The 24,299-nt window shown below is 40.8% G+C and overlaps 1 protein-coding gene across 1 annotated transcript in view; it reads right to left on the bottom strand.

Moving 5' to 3' along the window:
- TMEM232 (transmembrane protein 232) overlaps positions 1–24,299 on the bottom strand; it is a 147,860-nt gene that overhangs the window by 44,846 nt on the left and 78,715 nt on the right. Inside the window, exon 12 of the mRNA XM_063129540.1 lies at positions 2,544–2,791. Coding sequence (XP_062985610.1) covers positions 2,544–2,791 — 248 coding nt within the window. The remainder of the gene's footprint in view (positions 1–2,543; positions 2,792–24,299) is intronic.

The following is a 24,299-nucleotide window of genomic DNA, read 5'->3' as shown; positions in this document are numbered from 1 at the left end:
CCAACTCTAAAACCATCTCATTTCCTAGAAGGCTGGTGGGGAAAGGGAAGCAGCAGAAGAGAATGGGAATTCAAAGAAGCTTGAACCTGTGATAGATTATCTGGAAGCTGGCACCAAATTGTGCCTGCACAGAAAGGTACCAGAAAGGATTAAACAGGATTTCTAGATGCACGGTGTAATGAAGAGCAAAGCCAAATTATGGTAAAAAATGAAAGGATTAACAAGCAGTTGTTTTGTTTTTTAAAGGCTGTAGTATAAAGGCTTGATGCACACTGTGGTGTTTTGTAATTTGAGGGATGCCTCATGAACAGAATGTCTCAGTCCAATTCTTTGGCAGAGACTTACTGTTTTTCCTAGCTTATAGTATAATTCATCAAGGGAGAGGGGGAATCAGGAAGTTAATATGTCTTTCCCTTCACTGAGAAGGCGGTCAGAGTCCATGAAATACAGCAATTATATTTCCCATTTCATATGGGCAATTTCCATTCTTTTCCGTATTCCCAGGCATTGCATTTCATAAGAGCTAATCTGAACTTTATTTTAAAATGCATCTTGCTTCTTCATTAAGGCATTATTGGAGTACTTATGATAGCTAGACCACTGGGTCAGATACTCGTTTATTGTAAATAAGTAAAATTCTATTGGCTTCTCCTGTGTTTTCTCTACACAGTTTATTTGCACAGTTGGCAGAATCTCCAGTTAGCATATAAAAATCACTACAGCCAAAAGGGAACATAGCTAAAAACATGCATGTTGGTGGTGCTTAGGAGTTTGCTAAACCCTTTAAAGGGCATCACAGGGGAACTAAAACAGCATTCTTGAGAAGGGAGAAGAGAGGTGTGTGTGTGTATGTGTGTGTGTGTGTGTGTGTGTGTGTGTGTGTGTGTGTGTGAGAGAGAGAGAGAGAGAGAGAGAGAGAGAGAGAGAGAGAGAGAGAGAATGAATGAATATGAGAATATATGTACACCTAAAAAACATGTCCTGCCTATTGACACATGTTAATATTGTTTAGCTGACTCCAGGAGATGACATTTATTTTATATTTAACTATCTCATCTCCTTCCTTTCTCCTTCCTATTATTCACTGTTGGTCTGTCAGACGTTTCCTGAAGAAAGCACAGGCTGTCAAGAATATTGATGGCTATGAGAACATTTTTTTAAGTCCTCAGGTCATATTGTACTATTCTGTCTGATGCTAAACTCTGCATCCATTTTTCATTCAATTCTTTCAGAAGCCAAAGGGCATAATACAGCAACATATACGATGCGTATATTTCAGAGGTGGCACTACAGAATGACAAAGAGGCTGAGGTGTGAAGTAGGAAGTTGTTGGTTCAAACCTTGCTTCTGTCATGATTTGACTTGTGTGGCCTTAGGCAAGTCTCAGCCTTGGTCTGGGCATGGTCCAGTTCACCATTGGTCCAGTTCTCCATTGGACTAGAATATGGGGATAATAATACTGCCCTATTTTACGATATTGTTGTTGTAAGAATTACAGAGGTGACAGATGTGAAGTGGTCTGAAACACTCTAAAGGGCTATAAAAATGCTAAGCATTACTATTGTGCAACCTTCAACATATACAGTGTTACAGGCATAGGGCATGGTCCAGTTAACCACTGGATCCTCCCTATTCTCTCTTGGGGGTCCTACTCTATGCATGTACCTAAGGGTTTGATCATTCACTGTGGTCAGGATGGCTTATTAAGCTGACCGTTGGCTACTATTGGCTTCTAGAATGTGCCCTATTCTCCATCTAGAGATAGCCTTGCAAGGAGAGGTACAGGGGACAATTTTTTACAGTCTGAATACGGGAGGAGGGAGAAAGAAAATGCAGTGTTTGAGATCTGGAGCTAAGAGGCTTCTGGATGAATCTCTAGGATCCAGGAGCACTGTGGTCTTACTGCTTGCTGTGTGTTTGATTCTGCACTGCTGTGAAACACACAGAGTTCCATATTTGTAAATGAACAGATATTACAAAAACACCCATCTCCTCCAAATGAAACAGACCTTATGAAACTGCCCAGGAACTCAGGACCAAACTACATGTGCTACTGCATGATAAAACACACCACAACATGTCCAAACCCCTGTTTCGGGACATTGCAAAACTGCAGCGTTGGTCTGTGAAGGCTTCATTTACACCCAGTGCATACCCTTGAGTTATCTCATTTTCCTTTGATTACCAGTTGCCTTTTCTGGGAGTTGATTCACTAAAGCACCCGACTAAAACTAAAGTAAATTCAAATCACTTTAGTTTTGTGACACTGCCATGCCAGATGCTTCCTTATCGAAAGGCTTATTTTTAAACTCAGTTATCATGTAGCCAGGTGAAATGCCAGGGAGAGAAATGTGCTTTGATGCAAAGCAGACAAATGACTGTTTCATCCAAAAGATCTGACCCAGATAGATTCATTTCCTTTCCAATATTTTTTGCCCAATTTTATCAGACAAGGGAATGGTGGATGCAGGAAGGCTTAAAAGAACATTCAAGCAAACCGCATAACACTACATAAGAAATATGCAGACCTAGAAAATGAGTACCTTAAAGAGAGGCGTTTGGCTTTCTTCTCCTTAACAGTTGGCTCTGATTCTCGACTTGGCACTGAGAATGGCTTCCGTGCAGGCTGGCGGGGTAAGGGGATGTCTGGACCGATGGGTGGCAAGAAATGATGGCACATGGCAGTGGCAACTCTCCACCCAATGTACTGGGAAGAAGAGACTTCTCTGGGACTTGATAGACCTTTCCCTTTGGAAGCAAGGAAGGGGTTTGTTGAGCCTTGGCTCTCAACCTAAGGAATGACAAGAAAGACAAAAGCAAGCATGTCACAACCCGCTGCCTGAAACAAGGTAATGACAGAACCATTCTGGACTATAACCTATCTACTGAGAGAATTATAAATAAGGCAATCTCCGGTTTATTTCCACTCTCCATGGCTCACTTTGATTAACTGATCCTGCTACAGCCAGGACATCTGCAAACAAGGTTGTGAATGAGATCATGAAAAGAAGCTGACACTTAATTTCCCTTCTTTCGAAACAGACTTTTTAATTTCAAGTGTTAATGATATCATTTTTTAATATTAAAAAATGTAGAAATGTTAAGGGATTTGGAACACTCTAACAGGCATTTTCAAAGCTGTTAGGCCAGGTGTAACGTTGACTGGTTTGTGTTAATTATACAGCACCTTAATAGCAGTTTGGGAGAGAGAATCTGCATGCAATAGTGTCAAAACATCATGTATTGAGACTATGTTGGTATGGTCATTCAAATTCCCCATCCTTTGGTATTTGCACAGCATATTTTAGGATCAAACTATTTTTTTTATGTTTTTGAAAAATGCCTATGCCTTGGTTGCAGCTCACTAGTGCTTTCATCTTTCCAAACTGATGAACTGAGGTGAGAGACCTCAAGTGTGACATCCATGATCACACAGACTTGTGTGCACACTGATCTCTCATGGCTGGAGGTTGTTCAATTAATTCCAATTAATTAATTAATTGTATTACATTTGCATACTGCCCAATTGCTTAAGCTCTCTGGGTGATTCACAACAATTAAAACCATAAATACAACATGCTAAGATACAATATCAAAGTCTAAAAGTATAAAACTACAGTATAAAATCGAAACCAAAATGAAACCTAGCAGCTATACAAAGATTTAAAATAGGGTAACAGGTTTATACCAACAGAAACTGAACGACTAAAATGCCTGGGAAAATTAAAAGGACCTGGCACTGAAAAGAGCACCTTGTATGTGCTAGGCAAGCCTCTCTGGGAAGCTCATTCAACAACCAGGGGGTCACAATAAATAGGGTGACCATATTTTGGAAACCAAAAAGGAGGACAAAATGGCTGCCCTCAGGAGGCGTGGCCACCCCAACATGCCCACCCCCAAGGTGGTGCCAACTCAACATGTCCGGCCCCCAAGGGGGCGTGGCCTCGGTCACATTTATTTATTACATTTTTATACTGCCCAACAGCCGAAGCTCTCTGGGCGGTTCACAAAAAGTAAATGATAGCAACCAATGAGTAGCAAAGGCACACAACTACTATAATAATATACTAAATACTAAAAAAGGAACTTACACTTATATAAAACCATTTCTTCATTTTTAATAACATAATAAACAACCACAACAGTCATAGTACTAGGGTGACCATATTTGGGAAACCAAAAAAGAGGACACCTAGTGTGTGTGTGGGGAAGCAGCTTTCTGAGTCCTGCAGAAAGTATGTTATTCCCCCGCCACCTTAAAGAACCCGATTGGAGTGGAGGAGGGGAAAGGATTTCATTCTGCACCACCACCATCCACTCCAATTGGGGCCTTTTCTATAATGTCCACAAATGACCCACTTTCCCCTTTAAGACCTCAATTGGAGCTCGGGGTGGGGGAATGATGTGCCTCAAGAAAGCATGTCACTCCCTCCTGCCATGCTAATGGCAGCCTTAAAGGGGAAAGTGTGTCATTCCAGGACATTATTGAAAATTATAGAAAATCCCCCGACACCATGGAAAGAACAAAAACCAGGACAAATCCGGGGAAATCCTGACAGTTGGTCACCCTACAATAAAAGGCCTTCTTCTTAGGCCCTTTCTACAGCTAAGGATTATGCCAGGAAAATGGAGGGATCGTCCCTGCCTGCTCCCGGGATCCCCTGTGTGTCATTTGGATGCACAGGGATGATCCCAGGAAAAAAGGCAAGTGTAGAAACAGCCTTAGTATTATTATTATTATTTATTTATATAGCACCATCAATGTACATGGTGTTGTACAGAGTAAAACAATAAATAGCAAGACCCTGCCGCATAGGCTTACATTCTAGCCATCCACCTCATTTCCTTTAGCAGGGCCACCTGGAGAAAGACCACTAAAGACGACCTTGGGACTGGCCAGATATCCAGGCAGGTATATATGGGAGGAGACAATACTTCAGGTAATATGGCCCCAAGCCATTTAGGGCTTTGAATGTTAATGCCAGCACTTTAAATCGGGCTTGGAACTGTAAGCTAGCCTATTCCTGTCCAGATAAGGACGTAGTTGGTGTATCAGCCTAAACTGATAAAAGGTGCTCCGTGCCACCGAATCCACTTGTGCCTCTAATGACAAAGTGGATGTGTACAAAGGAGTGCACAGGCAGGGCTTCTTCTTCATTAGGATAAATAGGGAAGCTGTTGTGATAGTGTAGCATTCCATGTGTATAGCTCAGCTCAGGTTCCTTACTGGTGGGTGTGGGAGAATACTGAATTGGGCTGAGTTCTTGGCTTGACTTGAATGCATGCTAACAACTAATTACAGTTTTCTATTTAATTGTCATATGTGGGGATGGTCTGAAGATGCTTCATGTAATAACCAATCCAAAGTTAAGCAGGCCTGGCTTTGGCTACTACCTGGATGATAGGGTGGCCATGGGAACAATCTGATGGTGTTGGGCCACTAGTACTATTTACAGTACACTGGTAGAAATCAGTGCTTGCACAACGTCAACAACACTTGCTAGAGTGATGGGTTTCCCAGGAAATCTGTCACACTGAGTGCTATGGACATTGCACAAGCATTGGGTTCCACTAGTGCAAAATGAATAGCACTAGTGGCCCAAAACCATTCGATCCTTTCCCCATGTGTTCCCCATGTGTCCAAGCAGAGGATAGTCCTCTGTTTGAAGGGATGTCTAATCCAAGTTCTATTTAAAACCAAAGAACCATAAGGTTAGAGATGTTTTTAAACATTTTCGGCAGTAAATAATTCTATTAAATAAAAATAAATAAATAGGGAGAGGAGCAGCCTCTGAAATTGCCAAAGAACAGTGAGTACTAGGACACAGCCTTCCTCATTATGGTGAGATATATTATAATTTCTATTTATATGTACAGATGCATGTTTAGAAAGAATTACAAAAGGCTGTGTGGCCTAATGGTTAGTGTTGGACTGGCACTCGGGAAGCTCACTGGGCAACTTTGGGCCAGTCTCTGACTCTCAGCCTAATCTACCTCACAAGTTGTTATAAGGATAAAATAGAGAGAACAATCATGTATGCCACCTTGGGTTGCTTGCAAGAAGAAAAAAGTGGTATATGTAAAAAATAATAATGAACAAATAAATTAGTATATGCACAGTTCCGTAGATTTGTGTCCTGTTTTGTCCTCTTTTGGCGGGATTCATTTCCTCCTTTTTCCAATACATTAAGTAGCCCCCGTACCAGATGATAGTTGACTGGAGAACAACCGTATGCACTGCTTTGAGTTCTTTTCAGAGGAAGAGTGAAATACAAATGTAATAAATAAAAACATGTTCACAAGAGCAGAGAATTCCATCCATCATGTGGACAAGGGAGCTTCTGTGTCCCCGATTTACATGTTTGGAGTCAGAGGCTGCAATCAGGATTGGGGCAGCGGTTACTGTTTTTACAACAACAACAAAATTAATGGTGCTTTATGAGTGCTGAAGCATTGTAAAAAATTGAAAATCCACTGGTCTTAGGATGGTTTACCTATTCATTTAATTACTGGATATTTTAAATTATGTTTTCTCTGTAACTGAAGATATCCTGTGAGATGCCCACAAGGCTGTTCTTTTCTTGGGCCAAAATATGGTTACAATAATTGAGGCTATTCGCTTCAAAGTGTCATGCAATGTCACAATCAGCCACATGCTTATGCTTATAATGCAATTGTTCTTTCTTGAAAGTAAGTTGGATATTGAATCCTGTCAATTTGGTTTTAAAATATCAATGACAACTGGCAAATACAGTGAATCTTTAAGCAACTCTTTACAAGTCAGTCAGATGCTTTAAAAAAAACAACCTGAATGTCAAATGTATTTTTATAGTATTAATGAGATCTGAACCAGTGTAGCATGTTTATTAATGTCATTATGCAGATGCACTGTGTAGATAACCACTTTTTTTAATTGGCCAGATGTAACATTTCATTCCAGTACCTCACATTTTTAATCCTTGCTATAGCAACTTCTGCTCAGTTATGGCTCTGCTATATTCTCTTTAAAATTTGCTTTTTAGGTTGTAAGTGAGCTCTGCAAAAAGAATCTAATCCTCGTTCCTGGCTTCAACTTTTTATCGCCAGAGCAAGTTCAACTTTTTATCTCCGTAGCATAATTTATGTGTTTTTAAAAATTGAAGAGAGGAAACCCCCATGTACTTTACAGTCATATGCTCAAAACAACAGTTCAGATTTCATCTCCTTCTAAGACACACTTTGAACTTTGCATCTCCTGAGACACACTTCAAACTTCAATTCAGCCTTGTATGTTTAGATACCAGACTAAGATCCTGCTGGGAAACAGGGGGTGGAGGTTTGGGGTAAGGAGAGTCCTTACTAAAAGCACTGAGAGGAGTTCCTGGTGGTAGGTAAATTTTCTGGTAGCCCAGGACAGGGAATGCCCTGGACCTTGTCTTGGGTTGAGGAATTAAAAGTCACGGGCATCGTGAGACTGGGACAGCTCCACAAATTAGAATGTGGGGTAAACAAATCTTACCATCCTCTGTTACAGCTGAAACTTCAAAAATGAAATGCCCCCCAACTGCTATAGATATGGTATCAGTTACCTAATGCATATGTAGAGAACAAAATAACATATACTTGCACAGATGATCAAACGTGATGTTGCACATAATTTTCCTGATGTGGCGATTACTTATGCTGGAAAGTACACTGTACTACTTTCGTCGCCAGCTGAAGACCTTTTTATTCACTCAGTATTTTAACACTTAATTTTAACTTAAATTTAAATTTTACTGTTTTAACTCTGTATTTTAATCTTATATCAATTTTGCTGTGTGGTTTTATCCTGGTTGCGCTTTTTATACTGTATTTCGTAATTGTGTTTTTAACCTGTTGGGTGTTTTATTGTGGTTTTAATTTTTGTGAACCGCCCAGAGAGCTTCGGCTATTGGGCAGTATAAAAATGTAATAAATAAATAAATAAAAAAGGAACTCCAAAAGTCACTTTGCCCACAAGGATGACTCAGGGCTCATCTACACCAGGCAGGATATTCCACTATGAAAGTGGTATACAAAAGGCAGGAGCCACACCAAGCTGGATATAGCACTATGAAAGCGGTATGTGGAATGCGTCAATGGGCCCTAACAGTTGTCAGTGCACTTCAGTTCCGCTGTAAAGCAGTCGTGTGGCTCCTGCCTTTTGTGTACTGCTTTCATAATGCAATATCCTGCTTGGTGTAGATTAGGCCTCAGAAGTACAGTGTGCTACCTACACAGAGCTTCCCCCAGAGAAGCATAGGTCTAACATCCTGTTTACTCCAATAGTACCCTTAGGTGGCACAACCATTCCTTTATGTACCCTGTACCATCATAGATATTTACATTTGAGATATTACTGATGGATGCTCCCCTCAATTCTCTATGGAAGGATTTTGTGGAGAGTATCCAATTTAATTCCAGGATCAAAGTTTCAGACTGCATTCTTACATGCATATTCATATCAAATCACACATGTGAAACAACTATCAGAACCTATACCACAGACAGACATTTGGTATCCCCTGACATTACCTTGACAGTTTCCAAAGAAGGAAAGTGATGGGCCATTTAACACTGTAAACATATGTGAATCAGTCCTTAGTAGGTGTATTTGTCCCAAAGAACAAAAAATAAACAGCAAGCAGAGTGGCAGTTTGCATTGGACCAACTCAGGGCGTATTGGACAGTTTATAGTGTGATGAAATGCCCAATTGTTACACGTCTGTAACCTTGGTTCCAGATATCTTTCCTCAAGATAACATGCCTGTTGCAGGCATATATTGTTTTTCCAGTGCTCACACTGCAAAATCTACCTTCAGAGAGCATATCCAGCACTTTGGACAGGGATGGGAGAAAGAGTGAAGCTGAAACTTGTCAAGGTTCCCCCTTTTTCACTTCAACGCTTGCCTCGCTTCATTCTCGCTACCAATCACCAGCATCTTTTTCTTTTTTTCAAACAGGCACAGCACATGTTTTCACACACAAAAATATATACTTTTCCAAGCGCATTTTCCCCATAGGCGAAAGCATATAAATGAGAAATGCATATTTGAGGAGGGTTGTGCATTTTTTAAGTACCCAGTTGTGCAAATGAATCTAATGAACTGTGAATCTAAGCTGAGGAAATTGTGACGATTTCCTGAGAATTATGCTCATGTTCAAGTCTGCAAACAAAACACGTTTGCATGATTTATGAACCAGTACGAATTCCAACCCCAGGCTTGGATATGTTCAAGGAATGAAGCCATGGACTCTGGGAAGGTGACTGACTGGGGGAGGAAAGCCATGGCACACATGTGGAGCCCTACTTGCAATCATCTACCCTGCCTGAGGAGGTGATGTACCATCTTTGGAGTCTGAGGACTAGCCCAGAAATCACAGCGGAGCCAGACTCTTTCCAATGCCATCAAAGTCAACAGCTGCTAAAACTCCAGAAGAACCCTTTAGCTGTAAGAGGATTCTCCCAGCAAAGGAAGAGCAAGCCACTAGACTGAGCTCTAACCTTATTTAAGTCTCAGTTGAGAACTGTGCTGTTTAAGCAATGTTTTCAGTCTGCTTGTGTTGGACTCTGCCACTTGGAGTTGTCTAGGCTGCTACCTTGAGCCTGCACTCTTGCCTTGAACTGGGACTCCTGAGGGAACTCCTGCTTGGGCCAGAACCCACATCTGGCTGTTGCCACCACCTGGAAAAGAACATTTTCCTTCCAATGGCCCATGAGAGGGTTCTGTCCTTAAAGGCAATCTAAAAATAATTTAAAATAAATAAATTTCAATGTTTCACAATCAAGAATGTGTGAAATCCACCATCCACATGACAGTCTCAACACATTTGTTCTAAACTATTTGGATGGGGTGTGAGAAACATTGATGGGGAGTATAACATCTAGACCAGAGCTCATGCTACTAACTTGAAGTTCATCTATGCAGAATATCCACACGGTTCTCCCTCAGTACAAGCCAGGCAAGAGTGGCTACTTACATATCACCAAAACAGAAGGAAAGCATCACGAACAAAAAAGAAAAGAAAAAAAGGTCAATTTATAGAAAATTGGCAGATTCTAATTTATTGGTATAGATGCAGATTTAGAAAAAAATATAATCTGAAGAGAACTACATCTCACCATCACCATAATGCAGAAGACCGTGACAAGATGATCTGAGTGCCAGCTCAGTCTGATGTCCAATTTCTAATGATGGATGGGCTGCTTCAAGGCTGCCCTCTCTTCTTATGGTTTTTTACCTTTCAACCAGACTTGAACTTGACAGCCCTTCAAATAGAGGACACCTTCAAATAGAGAACTGTCCTCGGATGGCCCTTCAAATCAAGGGCAATCCTCTGTAAAGCAGAACACATGGCCACCTTAATAGAGGCACATATGTTGAGGAGAACAGGGCCGATAGTCATAAATGAGGATCGCTAACTGTAAGGGAGTATTTGCATCTTTTCTGTGCATAGAAAGTAGATGGAACTATTCCCAACATGGAGAACTCACAGATGGTGCTCTGTAGAAAAGTGGGCAAAAGGATGGCAAGCAGGCATATTCCTGATGGAAAGAAAGCAGACCAGATTGCTGCTGCTCTCAGCTTTGTAGCCAAAACAACCTGGGTGCCTAAGAACTAGGGAAGTGCATAAGGTCTAATCCAACTGTCATCTACCAGCAGCATCAAGAAATCAGAGACCATTATCTGCAGCAAAGCTATATGCTGCTGAGGCCTGTGGCCTCTCCCTTTCAGATTCCTTTATGATGACAGAACATGAAAAGTAAAAATGACTGACAGGAGTTCCTTTGAGATGAGCCATTCTCTCAAAACTACAGAGAAAACCAAGGACAGACTGAACAGAATGCAGAAGATTAGCTCATTATCTAGTCTGAATTTTATTTGTTATATTGCATTCTTCCTCCTCCTCCTCTTCTTTACAACTAACTACTGTAATATAATTCAGTAGTGGTCAAAAAGAATGGATGGGAGTGAAAATGTTTACTTAAAAAGGAGGCTCCATGTAAGGAAGAACCGAAGGTCAAAGGTGCACCCAAAAAAAATGAACTCACGCTCAAGAAGAAATGTGAGATGATTTCAAAATCTTTGTCAGTGCTTCATATTTTGTGAGGCAGATGGCGTAAAGCACTTAGAGACAATCATTCATCTTCTACGTCCCAGCATATGCTTTAGGATTGCCCACATAGTGTCATTCTTATTCCCACTCTCCCAGAAGCCATCACAAAACAAGCACATTTATTAGGCTACTATGACTAGGTAACAAATGTCTAGTTTGTTTCCTTTCTGAGGGTTTTCCCCCCACACCTCCTGTCTTACTAGGTCTAAAGAGAGAGGCTGGCCATTTGACAGAAGATTAATTATCCCCAGTCCTTTTCCTCACTCTCAGCTCAGTTCAGCTTCTGGTAACCCTTAGTTATGACACACATTACAGACTGGAGCAAATTAATTCAAGATACCAATCCAACATTTGAACTTTGCCAAGAAACACGACTAATATATTCAAATTTGCATCTCCAAATATGGAATTTCCTTCAGACAATCCCTAGTTCCATTGCAGGCAAAACAGCATAGAATGGTTACACTTTCAAAAATGTCCCTGTATGCAAGTTCATGCACAAAAGGCCATAATGTTAGAGACTATGTTAGTAGCTCTTCGTTCCCACTGAAATCAATTGACTAACCTCAAATCATGACTAACTTTCACATTGATTCAACAGCAACTCACTTCCAGCTAAATTAAGCTGGGTATTGTGGAGTCTGCTCTGGTGTTCTTATGCCTCTAATTTGTTTGTAATACATCATTGTGTTACTGCTGCACTGCATTATATTTGTGGCATGTTAGAATAAAGGGTGGTTTTAAAATACTTTTAATAAATGAATTTAACAACTTGGTTTGGATCCAATCCATAGTTAAGAGGGTATTATCTGCAGAAAATCTTAGTAATTATGATGGGGACAGAGAGTGGGAAGGGGAGGAGAAATGGTCCTTCAGGTCAAATGAAAACCCCAGTATCTTGAAGTAAGCCTGGAAGATTATAGGAAACAATGTAGAATGCTAGTACAATGTGCTCCCAGTACATTCTCTACCAGCTTCTACCTCCAAATAGTGTTCAAAAATCACAGCAGCATATCAGCAGCATCGCAGCAGAACAGTCTAGCCTTGAGATGCTAGAGGGAAAAGGTTACAGCACAAAATGGAGATACTTTGACTTGTGATATAAAGTAAAGCCCTTCCTGTTGCATTTGCATCTGGTACAATGAGTCAACTGAAATCCAATTTAGGTAAAAAGCCTGATCCTTGAACAGGGTATTTCTTTCTGCTTAGTCATTTGCTGAGACTTGTGTTTGTCTGGGCATCTGAGCTTTGCTGCTCCCATGCCTCAGTTCCCACAACCCTGCTGTTTTTCGGAATGAGGAACATGTCTGAACATATATCTGTTGCTTTGCAACACTTTTATTAGTGCACTGCTTTGGGATCTTAGCTAGCATCATGTGATGTTCTCAATCATTCAACCTTGTAATAGTAATTGGTGTTCCCATTTAAAGGGTTAGCATGCTGAAGTATATATAGAGCACAGAGGTGATGAGGAAAGAACTGACCACAGTTGAAGCTGCAGTGTTTTAGATTACATTATTCCACTTTAAATATTTTTATTATTTATTTAACAATATTTACGTATCACTTACATAGAAAGAAATGTCTAAGCAATGTACAAAACAATACAGTATAAGATCATAATAAAATATTCTATATTATTTCTGTATGCTGAAGAAAAATAATACTTTTCTGGGAACAAGGACATTTTCAGTAGCTGCCAAAAACCCAGAAGAGTTGACATCTGTCTAATTTGTACCGGTAGAGAGTCCCAGAGAGTGGGTACAGTGACACTAATGGCCCTATTCCAAGCTATCATGGATTGGGCCTATGAAATATCAGGCACCACCAGAAGCGTATCCTCTGATCAGAACCGCAATTAAACAGGCAGGTATCAGGGACAGGCAATCTCGGTCTCAAGTAGTTTAGGGTTTTATGAACAGGTACCGAAACATTAAACCTAGCCTGGAAGAAAACGGGCAGCCAGCGCAGTTCCCTCACAATAGGTATAATGTGTTGGCAGTAAGCTGCTCCCTTTACCAACCTGGTTGTAGCTTCTGGACCAGCCTTAAGGGCAGCTCCACATAAAGCACACTGAACCAATCCAGGTTTAAGGTTACCAAGACATGGGCCAGATCTCCACCTTATGTCCAATCATTACGATCCCATCATGGTAACACTATATTCCTCTTGCGCATTTATACCTCATAGGACACACAATGACATTTGTTGCGGTATTTTGGATAATGTGGAATAGAAAGCAGGAAATAACACTATGAAAATGGCATATGGAATATGGATTGTGCCCCAACAGTTGTCAGTGCACTTCAATCGCTATAAAGCAGTAGTGTAGGTCTAGCCATGGACCATGATGACCAAGCTATCTCTGTCCAAGAATGACTGTAACTGTCTTACCCACCAGTGGTAAAAGGTGCTCCAAGCCATCGAAGACACCTGTTAAGATGGACTTTTAATTATTATCTCAAAGCCTATCATCTCAAATCTCACAGGTTTTTTTTTTATTGGGTCATTTATGAATAACATACAGGCATTTAAATTGCCACTCCTTGGGGGTCAAAATTCATGGGGGCCATATCCTTCTCCAATCAGATAGTCTGCATTCTGCTGAGGAAAGAACAGTAATGTAAACAGACATGCACCATCCACATGTGCCCACATGCAAAATATTCCCATGATAAATGGTCCCTCATTGGTGAGGGCAATAGTTACTCCTCACCGTTTATCACATACTTGCTTGAACGTGGCCAAGTATGTCTGGAGTCGCTTCTCCAGTTTAACAGGCACAGAAGAAGAAGAAGAAGAAGAAGAAGAAGTAGAAGAAGAAGAAGAAGAAGAAGAAGAAGAAGAAGAAGAAGAGTCTTCAAGAGAGATGAAAAATAAATTATAAAAATAAACAACCACCAGAGAAATTAGTGATGAGGAAAATAAGCCTTCTGTTTCATTAACCAAATTAAGTCTCAAATGCTGTATTATCACAGCTCAATATCCACAAAATGTAATTACTTAGAGCAGCTTAATTTCACTGCATACTGTCAAAGAATATGCAGACCTGATTTCAATCAATTGCACGTGATTGAGGCGCAATGACCAGTAAGAAGTCATATTTTTTTACACTGGAAAAATGTCCTCCATTGTGCTAAGAGGAAAGGGCTCATTAAAATGCTGAACACACTTATGCTTAGGGAGAGTTAAGAGCATTCAAAAAGGGCTCTCAGCTCACAGAGGGTTGTTCCAAATACCATGTTTTGGATGCTGGGAAAATGAGGCTCCTACAAGAAAAGCACTTCCTTGAGGAAAGATATGCCTGTATCCCCTGCAGGAAATGAGCTACAAATGCTCTTTTATTGCACAATAAATGGATTGTTTAGAAAGGAGCCTAAGTTAAGTGGCTATGTTTTCAGCTTTTTCACCTTTCATGAATCCCTGCTATTCATTTTATGCTTCTGATCAAGTTGATTTTGTAAAAAAAAATCAAGTTATGTTCCTGTGCAGAATTCTAAAGAAAAGAAAGGTTGGAGTCATAGTTGATAGCATTTTCTCCTTCCACATGCATCCTGCTGTTACAGTGGAGCTTTGAATAATTTGATATAATTTGGAATAATTTGGCTGAATAATTGGGAAGAAACTTAACTAATGCTACAGCCCTGCAACACTTCTGTAAACCTGCCCACATTGCAGCATGCAGTCTGGATAGAGATACACCTATAGGCAAATTCAGATTTTTATCAACTTTATTGTATTTAGAAAATTGTTCCCTTTCCACCCCTGACTTCATTTTTTTACATTGATGCCACAATATTGATCACAGGCTGATATCCTAAACCCCAGTTATATCAATGTGGCTTACCTCCAAGTAACCATGTTTAATCTGGACTTTCTCTCTTAGTTTAAATATTGGAGCAGAGGTGGCTACTGATGAAAAGAGTAATCCATGTCTTGTTCCCCATTCTCTAGGGATGCCAGAGTGTGCCTCATTGTCCCACAAGTGACAGGCAACAAGCTGGAGTGGGTGCAGGGAAGCTCACTGTGATGTGGGGAAAGGATACATGGGAATGCTGTTTTCAGAAGAGCATGAACACACACACACACACACACAAAATCTGCATTATTATCTAGTTCCAGTCTTAAATATTGGCACTAATGTGTATATTTTCTGGGTTATCAGACATATTTCCAGGTAGCATGAAGAGATAAAACCACTGTCAATATTAGTGATTTTTCCCATATTTATTTTAGATTCACTTAATTACCTGATTTGCACGACATGACAACCCACCATGGCTGATCAGCCATGGTGGGTTGTTGGCTTGTGTTGTGCAAATCCAGTGTGATTTCTGCAAGGTGGCATAATTTTCAGAAACAAATTACCCTAAAAATCCATGGCTTGTTCTAGGGTTCTTCATACCCATGGTGGCTTCTCATGACATCTGAACCCAGCTGAGAAATTTCATTGTGGGTTGTCAGGAATGGCTAGAAAGCAACCCAGCAAGAGCAGCAAAACCCCGTGCCACTCATGAGTACTGCCACCATCATCCCTCATCCCTTCTCAGTGCCCTCTGCCCCATCCTCCTAAAACTAGAGAAGAAAGGACACCAGAGAGTGTTCTGAATGCGTTCACAACCTTTTTTAAAAAATATTTTCAGTCCTGTGCAAGCGCACAGGATCAAATGTCCATGGCTAGGAAATTTGCATAAATTTCCCATTTTACTGGTCCGCCATGAAATTTGCATATGTTTACCAACCCTGCTCAGTATGTATCGATGACAGCAGAAGTCAGCAGAAGGAAGGCTTGAACGGGCAGAGGTAAAAGTGGTTGGAGCGTGTAGGAGAGAAGAAGTTTTAGGGGTGGGTCTTATTACTTCACATGAGGCAAGCTTTTTTTTTTAAGTGTTCAATAGCAAGGGAATTGCCAAAGTGGACAACATTGAAAATGGAGGATACAGGAATGCTTTGCTAAATACTGGAGAGGCACTCTTGTGCAAGACTGCAAGTACCACCCCAAAAAAGAAACCTTGCCAACACATTCCCATAAGGGCTTGGAAAATTATAACCTTTTTGAAATTTGATGTGAATGTGTGGGGAGGAGCCAAAAGCAGCTGGTGCCTGCAGGAGAAAAGGAGTTTTAGGGGGTGGGTGTTCTTGCTTTCATGTAGCCTGCTGCAGCCTTTAAAAAAAACTGGTGTTTGCTAGCAAGGGAGGTACCAAAATAGAGGATGACATTGACAAGGACATTGACAAGAGGGCGATATAATGGGAGAGGCAGTCTTGCGCAAGTCCCTGGGGGGCGGAAATTCAAATGTGTTACCCCATTCATACAGGGTCAAACAATTAATTCAATTTTGCAATCTGATGCGGGGGAGGGGAGAGAGGATTTCCCTCACATGCCAGCAACCAGCCCCTACAGACCAATTGCAGGAAGGGTCCTGTTGTAGGGGAAAGGAAATGAGGGGTTCTGCTGCAAAGGCGCCTGGGATATATGCTGAAGAGGGTGGGGAAACAAGCCACAGCGAAGCACAGAGCACCTGTTCATCTGTTGGGTTAGCCATGGCAGCTTATTGTCAAGAGGCTTTGTGTGACATGTGAATCAGACCAGTGTGTCTCATATTAAATATAGATAAACATAGATATATAAACTGGTATATCATATTATACAGAAAATAGCTACATAAGCTATGGAAAAAGTGAGTGGAAATAGGTTTTCTATTCTTGCAAACTCCAACTGATTAGGGGGTGGGGAATCTTGTTGCATCCTATCTATTAATTCAGAACAGCATATTCTTCTAATTGTTACTAGCAGACTGTCTCCTATCTATGCTGCGGTATACACCAGCCTGTGCTCAGCTGGATTCCACCAAACTGCTGCTTTAAAACCTCCTAAGTGTTGTGGAATTTATGACACAAAATGCAAACAATTCAGAATGGATGAGCTCTGGCTTGCCCTCTTTCCCTAGGAGGATTTTCTTTATTTAGGAGTTACACAGTCCTGATACATTGAAGTATTTCAAAGTGCCTTTTAAATGTTAAATATACATGAATATTCACTAGTGCTGCTCAGATACAAGATTTCAGTGAACCAGAATAAGAAATTTGTTAGAGAGGCATGCCAATTTTAACCGGTGAATTTGTGTGTGCGTGTGTATAATAAATATATGTTGTAAGGCAGTAGAAAAGAAGGAACTAGAAAGAAGCAGATCCAAAACCAGGAAGAATGAATTACACCCATGTCACAATAAGTTTATAGTTCTATTGTTAATACTTTTAAAGGATTTTGCTGAGGAACAGCTAGTTCGGGGAATCACATCCATTTATCAAACAAGACATAAAAGACAAGACAATGAGAAAGTGTGGGCCAATTGGCCTTAGCACTGATAGACTGCACAAGTTTCTCATGTTGCATGGACTGGTAGAGAGAAGAAAGTGCCTTCCTTTCTGGCCTAATCAAGACATACATTGGGAAGAGTCAGGGAGACGCTTTCAGCTCCCTTAGCAACTGCTTATACCAGGGGTGGAGAAACTCTTCCAGACTGAGAGCCAAAGTAGGGAAGCTCTGAGGGGCCACATTCCAATGGTGGGTGGGGCTGAAGCCAAAGAGGGAAGGCAAAAAAGCAAAAAAGAAGGGAGCAAAGAAGACAAAAAAATATACCAGCATATCATAGCTTAAAGCTGATTGAAAAAGACTTAGGGCTATGGCTCAGTGGTAGAGTACCTGCCTTGTATGCAGAAGGTCCCAGGTTCAATTCCTAGCTTCTCCAGATAGGGATAGAAAAACTTCAGTCTGAAATCCTATAGAGCCGCTCTACCAGTCATGACAGTAGAGGGCTAGATGGACCAAGGTTTTCTACGTCCCTATGTTAGGAAAGATTTTCAAGCTTTCTGAATGGGAAAAAGCTGGGAATTTTTTTTAAAAAAAATGATTGGTGGTTGGGGGAAGGGGTGAACATGGGAAAGGGGACACAGCCATTTATGGAACCCCAGAGGCCCAGGCTCAGACCCAGGAGGGTTACACTTGGCCCCTGGGCCTGAGGTCAGAGACAGCCTTCCCATGAAGCAGGGTGATGCACCTACATTAGGCAGCGGAGTGGGAGGACCAGCAAATTGAAGCCCTACCCAACCTCCACCCTGAGAGCCCAGTGCCATGGTCTCACTACCTCCAGTGGTGCTCTGGAGAGTCCCGCCAACTTGTCTCCTGTTGTGGCATTTGCTGCAGCAAGAGAGAGAGCCACGTGGCCAGAAAAAATAGAGCCAGTGCAATGGCAGCAAAGGTCAGGGGAAGGGGCACATCAAAGAGGAAGCGAAGGCGAGGAGAAAGATGAAGAGGAGAGGAAGAGGCATGAAGCGGCAAGAGAGCTTGCACTCAGGCTACCTGAGGCTACCCGCCTGTGCTTTACACTCTCTAAGGCAGTGGCCTTCAACTGGTGGGTCGCAACCAAAAAATGGGTCACGAGATCAGCCCAGATGGGTCACGGCAAAGCTGTTGCTGCCATGTTGGGCCATTGTGAAATTGCGAAAGTGGGTCCCATGTTGCAGGTTGGGAGACTGAGGTGAGTCTCGGGTCTGGACCCAAGTGAAATACTGAGAAAGAGATAGCAGTATTGTTTAACCTTTATGCTGGGCCTCCATCTGTTTTTAATTGTATGTTTTAAAATGTGCTAAAAGATTTGACACCTTTAAGCATAGCAAGTCCACACACTGCAAAATGACCCGTTGTTGTGGAATGGTAATTTATATCTTAATATTGTTGCCTTAGTCAAAAGTCACTTAAAATGCCAGCTGTGTGGCCAAAACTCCATATGACAGACCATGTAAGTGAAATAGCTTCCTATGTGGTTACAGCAACTTCCAATATACCATCACAAACGGATAAAAAACTGTGGTTTACCTTCATTCGTTTTCTGCAGATGCTATATGAAAATCAGCAGACAGAAATCTAGGTTCCTGCTTGTACCATTTGGGAAATAGTAGGATTTTTACACATCAGCTTTATGATCAGGTATTCATGGGATTGCTTAAAAAGTAAATTCATGAGCACAAAACTATATTTATTTCACATCCCACCTTCCCTCTGGGCTTTTGGTGGTATTGAACATAAGGTTTACAAATGGACTCCTATCCTGGAACTGAACAAACCTATATCTGGAACTGAACAAACCTATATTCAACGGATTTGCTTCATAGGTACATTCAGGCTGTTCTCTAGCACCCTAATATTTTACAATTGATTCCCAGGTTGTATTGTTCCTTGAAACTGCATACACATACTATTAATGTTGTAGTAAAAACACCCACTCTCATCTCAACATTCTCTTCTTCTTCTTCTTCCATAGAGCAAAAGCTTCAGTTCAGCTCTTAATTTGCAGGTATTTAATTGACCAAAGGCAAACAACCACGAATATCTAGACAAAAATACCTAGGATGTTCACCAGACAAACTCCCCTGTGCTCTCTAGACTATCAAAGAGCTGCATTTTAAATTTCCTAGAACTATTTCTCTCTCAGTTAAACAAATCAGACAGTCTTATAGAATTTCCTAAGATAATAGGAATGGGCAGAGGGTTTAATGTATAATTTAACTTTGCTGCAGACACTGCTTATAGCAAATTTATCTTCTTTACCTGTTGAAATTATAAAACCTATTTCTGTAATTCTGTCTGGCACTGTCAAGAATGGAATGTATTTTCAAAAGAATGTGCACAGGCTTTCAAAATGCCAGGCATTTAATAGCCCTTTGGGCCACTCATTGTAGGGGGGAAAACTGTGGTCCCTCTAGGAACCTCCTGCTGTTTCCTCACTCTTCACAATACCATTACATTATGGCCTAATCTACACCAAGCAGGATATTGCACTATGAAAGCGGTATATAAAAGGCAGGAGCCACACTACTGCTTTATAGCAGGATTGAAGTGCACTGACAACTGTTGGGGCCCATTGACACAGACCATGTACTGCTTTCATAGTGCTATATCCTGCTTGGTGTGGCTCCTGCCTTTTATATACCGCTTTCATACCTCTTTCATAGTGCAATATCCTGCTTGGTGTAGATTAGGCCTAGGTGTGGTGCATCCAATGAACATTCTAACATGTCTAACATTAAGAGAAATAAACCAAACATACAGCTTTTTTTTTCTCCTCACCCATAAGTACCTACTTTAATTATGCAAAACTGCAGACAGCATAAACAGCAAATGCAGCTGTGAGGTAAATCATGCTTGTCTTTTGTTGCTTGCCTATCTATTGTTAAATTCAAATATTGGTAATAATACAAAGTGTTAAAATAATCCATTCATGATTATCAAAACCTTTTTAAAGCATCAAAGGAAATTAATTCAGTGCTTTGCTTTTCCACCTTAATAATAATAATAATAATAATAATAATAATAATAATAATAATAATAATTTATTACCCGCCTCTCTCACTGGATCAAGGCGGGGTACAACACAAATATTGGTCCCAAGGAACAAATGCTGCTGAGAAGGTTCTTGGAATAAATGGTGATTTGTTTTGCGAATGATCTAACATCCTTTCCCATTCATTTTTTTGTCCTTCTAAAAATAAAACCTCCAGCCATATCGCTCATACTTCAGCTTTCTTAACACACTAACATTTCTTTTGTAATATATTTCATAAATTTAAACAGCATTGTTTAAGATGCCCTTGAAGATGTTAGAAAATCATTTCCCCACTCCCCAGAATCTTATTACTTAGTTATATGATACAATCACAGATAGGAAGAATAATTTTGTGATGTGATCAAAGCATTCTGATTAGGATTTGTGGTTTGTTCTCCTCTGACTCTTGCTGACTTTGAGGCAGATGATTTAATAGTTCTGGCTACGCTTTAAGGTAAGGGGCGCAGCCTTGTGTCAGAGCACATGATTTGCAGGCAGAAGGTCCCAAGTTCAATCTCTAGTGTCACTAAACAGGATCTCTGACAGCAGCACTGGGTGGGGAGGGGAGGGCAGGACTCTGCTTGAGGCCCAATTTATAAGTGGCATGGACCATGCGCAAGGCGCTGATCCATGTAAGCATCTAACTGCATTAACCACATGTGTCAGCCCAGCCACACGTAGCTTTCAAATGAACCAGATGGCGATCCTAGACAGCTGCTGCCAATCAGTTTCAACAATACTGAGCTAGACGGACCAATACTCTGGATTTGGATAAGGCAGCTTCCTATGTTCACGATCCACAAGTTAGTCAGTTTATCCAGGAGGGCTTCATACACAGCCTTATCTGCTGCATCTTTAATCAGATCAGGCTTGTTCCCAAGTACATCTGCATATGCCTGCAGCTTCAGACATAGATCACCCATCCAAACCATTTATTTATTTATTTCCCATATAGGTTGTGCTACAGTGGGTCAAGTGTGATCAAATGCCAACCTAGAAGCCTGCTTTGCCTGTGTTCCCCAGCTCTACCCAGCCACAGCTTTGGGGACACCTTTGGGAGGGATATTTAGTTATTGCATTTCTATACTGTAGAATTGCATTTCTATACCCAATAGCCAAAGCTCTCAGGAAGGTCCACAAATAGCAGCCGGGGGGGGGGGGGGCGTTGATTCAGATTGGGGCTCCACAGCTGTTTTTTGTTCTTCAAAATAAGGGTAGCCGGTTTAAACATACTGTTTAAAAGTATGAACATGTAGTTTGACCCCAATTCTTCAAAGAAAAACATGGTCTGCAAAGTTCTGGATATAGAAGTGCCTCACTAACAGGCAATTATTCCACATTGAATACAAACCCCCCCACACACACACACACATGATTTTCCAGATGTATATTTAAGCCTTATTCTCCTTTTCTGTTTCCCCCCCTTCTTCTCACCTTAATACTGCTTCCTTTTCTCCCTCTGGAATGGATATACATCCAGGATTCCTATATATCCTCACTTGCCCCACTATCCTGAGGTGTTTTTTTAATTGGTTCACTTAGCTGATTGATCTAGATTGTTTTACTATACCATCTTCCATAGCCCATCCCATACAGTTCGTTCTGTGTGTGGTCACCAGCTTTTTCTTCAAGGGCTCCTATACAGCTGCTTAACACAGAGAAATTCAATGGTTGAAGCTTTCCATCGCTGAATCTCCATTTTCGGAAATTCTTTGCCAGCTAATTTCTACCACAGAGCAGTTTTACCTACATGAGAACTACATCTACAAGACATTTCAAGAGGATTTCCCATTACTGTTCTTTATTCAGAAAAAAGACTTGCATTTTTTAGCAGCACCTAGAGGCTACTACAACTAAATTAAAAAAAACTAAATAAAATCCTAAATTAGAATTTTAATTAAGGCTCAATCCTAAAGATGCTGTCTTAAATGTAAATCTTGTTAAAATCACTGTTGTTTAGTTCTGAGTAAATATGTTCAGGTTTATTATGCAATGCAGAGGTTGATGTCTCAAAATCTATTTCTCTCTCTCCCCCCTCCCCCCACCATCCCTCAAATTAATTTTTTTTTAGTCCCACCACTGTGTATACACTAGAGGGGAACATGAGATGAGATGCCTTGGTCACTGGAAATGGGTGTGATTGTTTCCATGCAACATATGGTTCACATTACATAATGACACAGAGAAAATACTGAGGCTTGCATGTGTGAACCGGTCTCTAGACTGGCATGCACTATAAACATACATGCATTGTGGGTGGATGGGAAGTCCCCTTACTACACTGATGCCATGGGGCACAAGAATGAGATCCATGCCTGGGGAAGGAAGGGGGAGCCTTGAATGGAGGAATATGTGGTTCTTTTGTGGAGGCAATGGCCAGCTATGTTTCCCTGGCAGCTGGCCCAGGGCAAAAGAAGCAGGCACCAGTATCCAAATCACCTTAGCCAATAGCAGTGTTTAGAGCCTGCTCAGGAACAAAGGGCTACTCATGAGTAGGGAAGGGAGGAGCAAAACAAGAAATGTGTTGACTTGATTTGTCCATGCAAGAGGCAGAGAAGGAACCTAAGCTTCTCTCAGAACAAGTCAGGATTTACGGAGAAGGAGCAGCCTTCTAATGCCTTGGGCAACCAGTTGGAGGTGGTTGGAAGAAGCAGGATCCCCTTGGGCAACGGGGAAGTGAGATGCATTACCAGGACACACACCTCTGGAACATCCATACTATACCATACCTCCAGTAAGCCTATATACACCAGTTGCTGGAGAACATGGATGGGAGGGTGCTGTTGCACTGTGTCCTGCTTGTGGGTTTCCTGTGGGCAGCTCATTGGCTGCTGTGTGAACAGAATGCTCGACTAGATGGACCCTGATCTGATCCAGCATGGCTCTTCTTATGTTCTTAGCCATTTACTTGAAAACACTACTAATAGGGAGGAAAAAGATGAAATGCAAACACTGCAATGTAAGTGATTTGCAAAAAAATATTGTGGCTTAGCACGTGATTTATGACATGTAAAAATGTCCTCTTGTTTGCATTTATGTGACAACCCAGAACTATTAAAATCAATGGGATTTTTGTTGTTGTTGTTATTGGCATGATTGGAAAATGGATTGCCTTCTACATTATTTGAAGTAGGAACGCTAACATTCAGTCAATATACTGGAATTCTATTGTAGGTTCAGGACAGACCAATATAAATTATAATGGCTCAATAGGATAATAGTGATCAAAGAAAACTTCAACACTAATAGTTGATAGAGCTTGCAGAGGGTTCTCAAGAAAACAACAATAAACTTCAAGTCTTCAGACAAGTTAGCAAAACATTTCTTTGGGATGTCTGTCCATGTATCAGGCATAAAAACAAGGTATACATAAATAGCACTTGTAATTATAATATTTAAGTCAGGGATGGGACTTCATATTTAAGTCCAGGTGCTGTTGAACTGAAACTCCCATCAACCCTAGGCAGCAAGGCTAATGGTGAGAGATGGTGGGAATTGCAGTCCAACAACTTCTGGAGACCAAACATTCCCCATCCCAGATTTAAAGAAAATCCTAAAAGAAAATCAATCCAGCGTCTAAATAATGTCAGTTTTTTAAAATATTCTTGCTTCAATTACTGACTATATTTTTTACTGATTTGTCTTACTGACTATATTCTTTGCGGATTATAACAATTGTGCACCACAATCAGAAGTCCCACTTAGTTCATTGTATTTATTCTCTTGCAGGCTAGCATAGGAGCCTGACTCGAAAATCATTTTTTTAAATTTTCTGTTTAATAATGTGTTTCTAAA

The sequence above is a fragment of the Elgaria multicarinata genome, chromosome 6, assembly GCF_023053635.1.
Source record: "Elgaria multicarinata webbii isolate HBS135686 ecotype San Diego chromosome 6, rElgMul1.1.pri, whole genome shotgun sequence".
NCBI lineage: Eukaryota > Metazoa > Chordata > Lepidosauria > Squamata > Anguidae > Elgaria > Elgaria multicarinata.
Note: the sequence above shows the minus strand (reverse complement) of the source record. Positions and strands in the feature narration are given on the sequence as shown.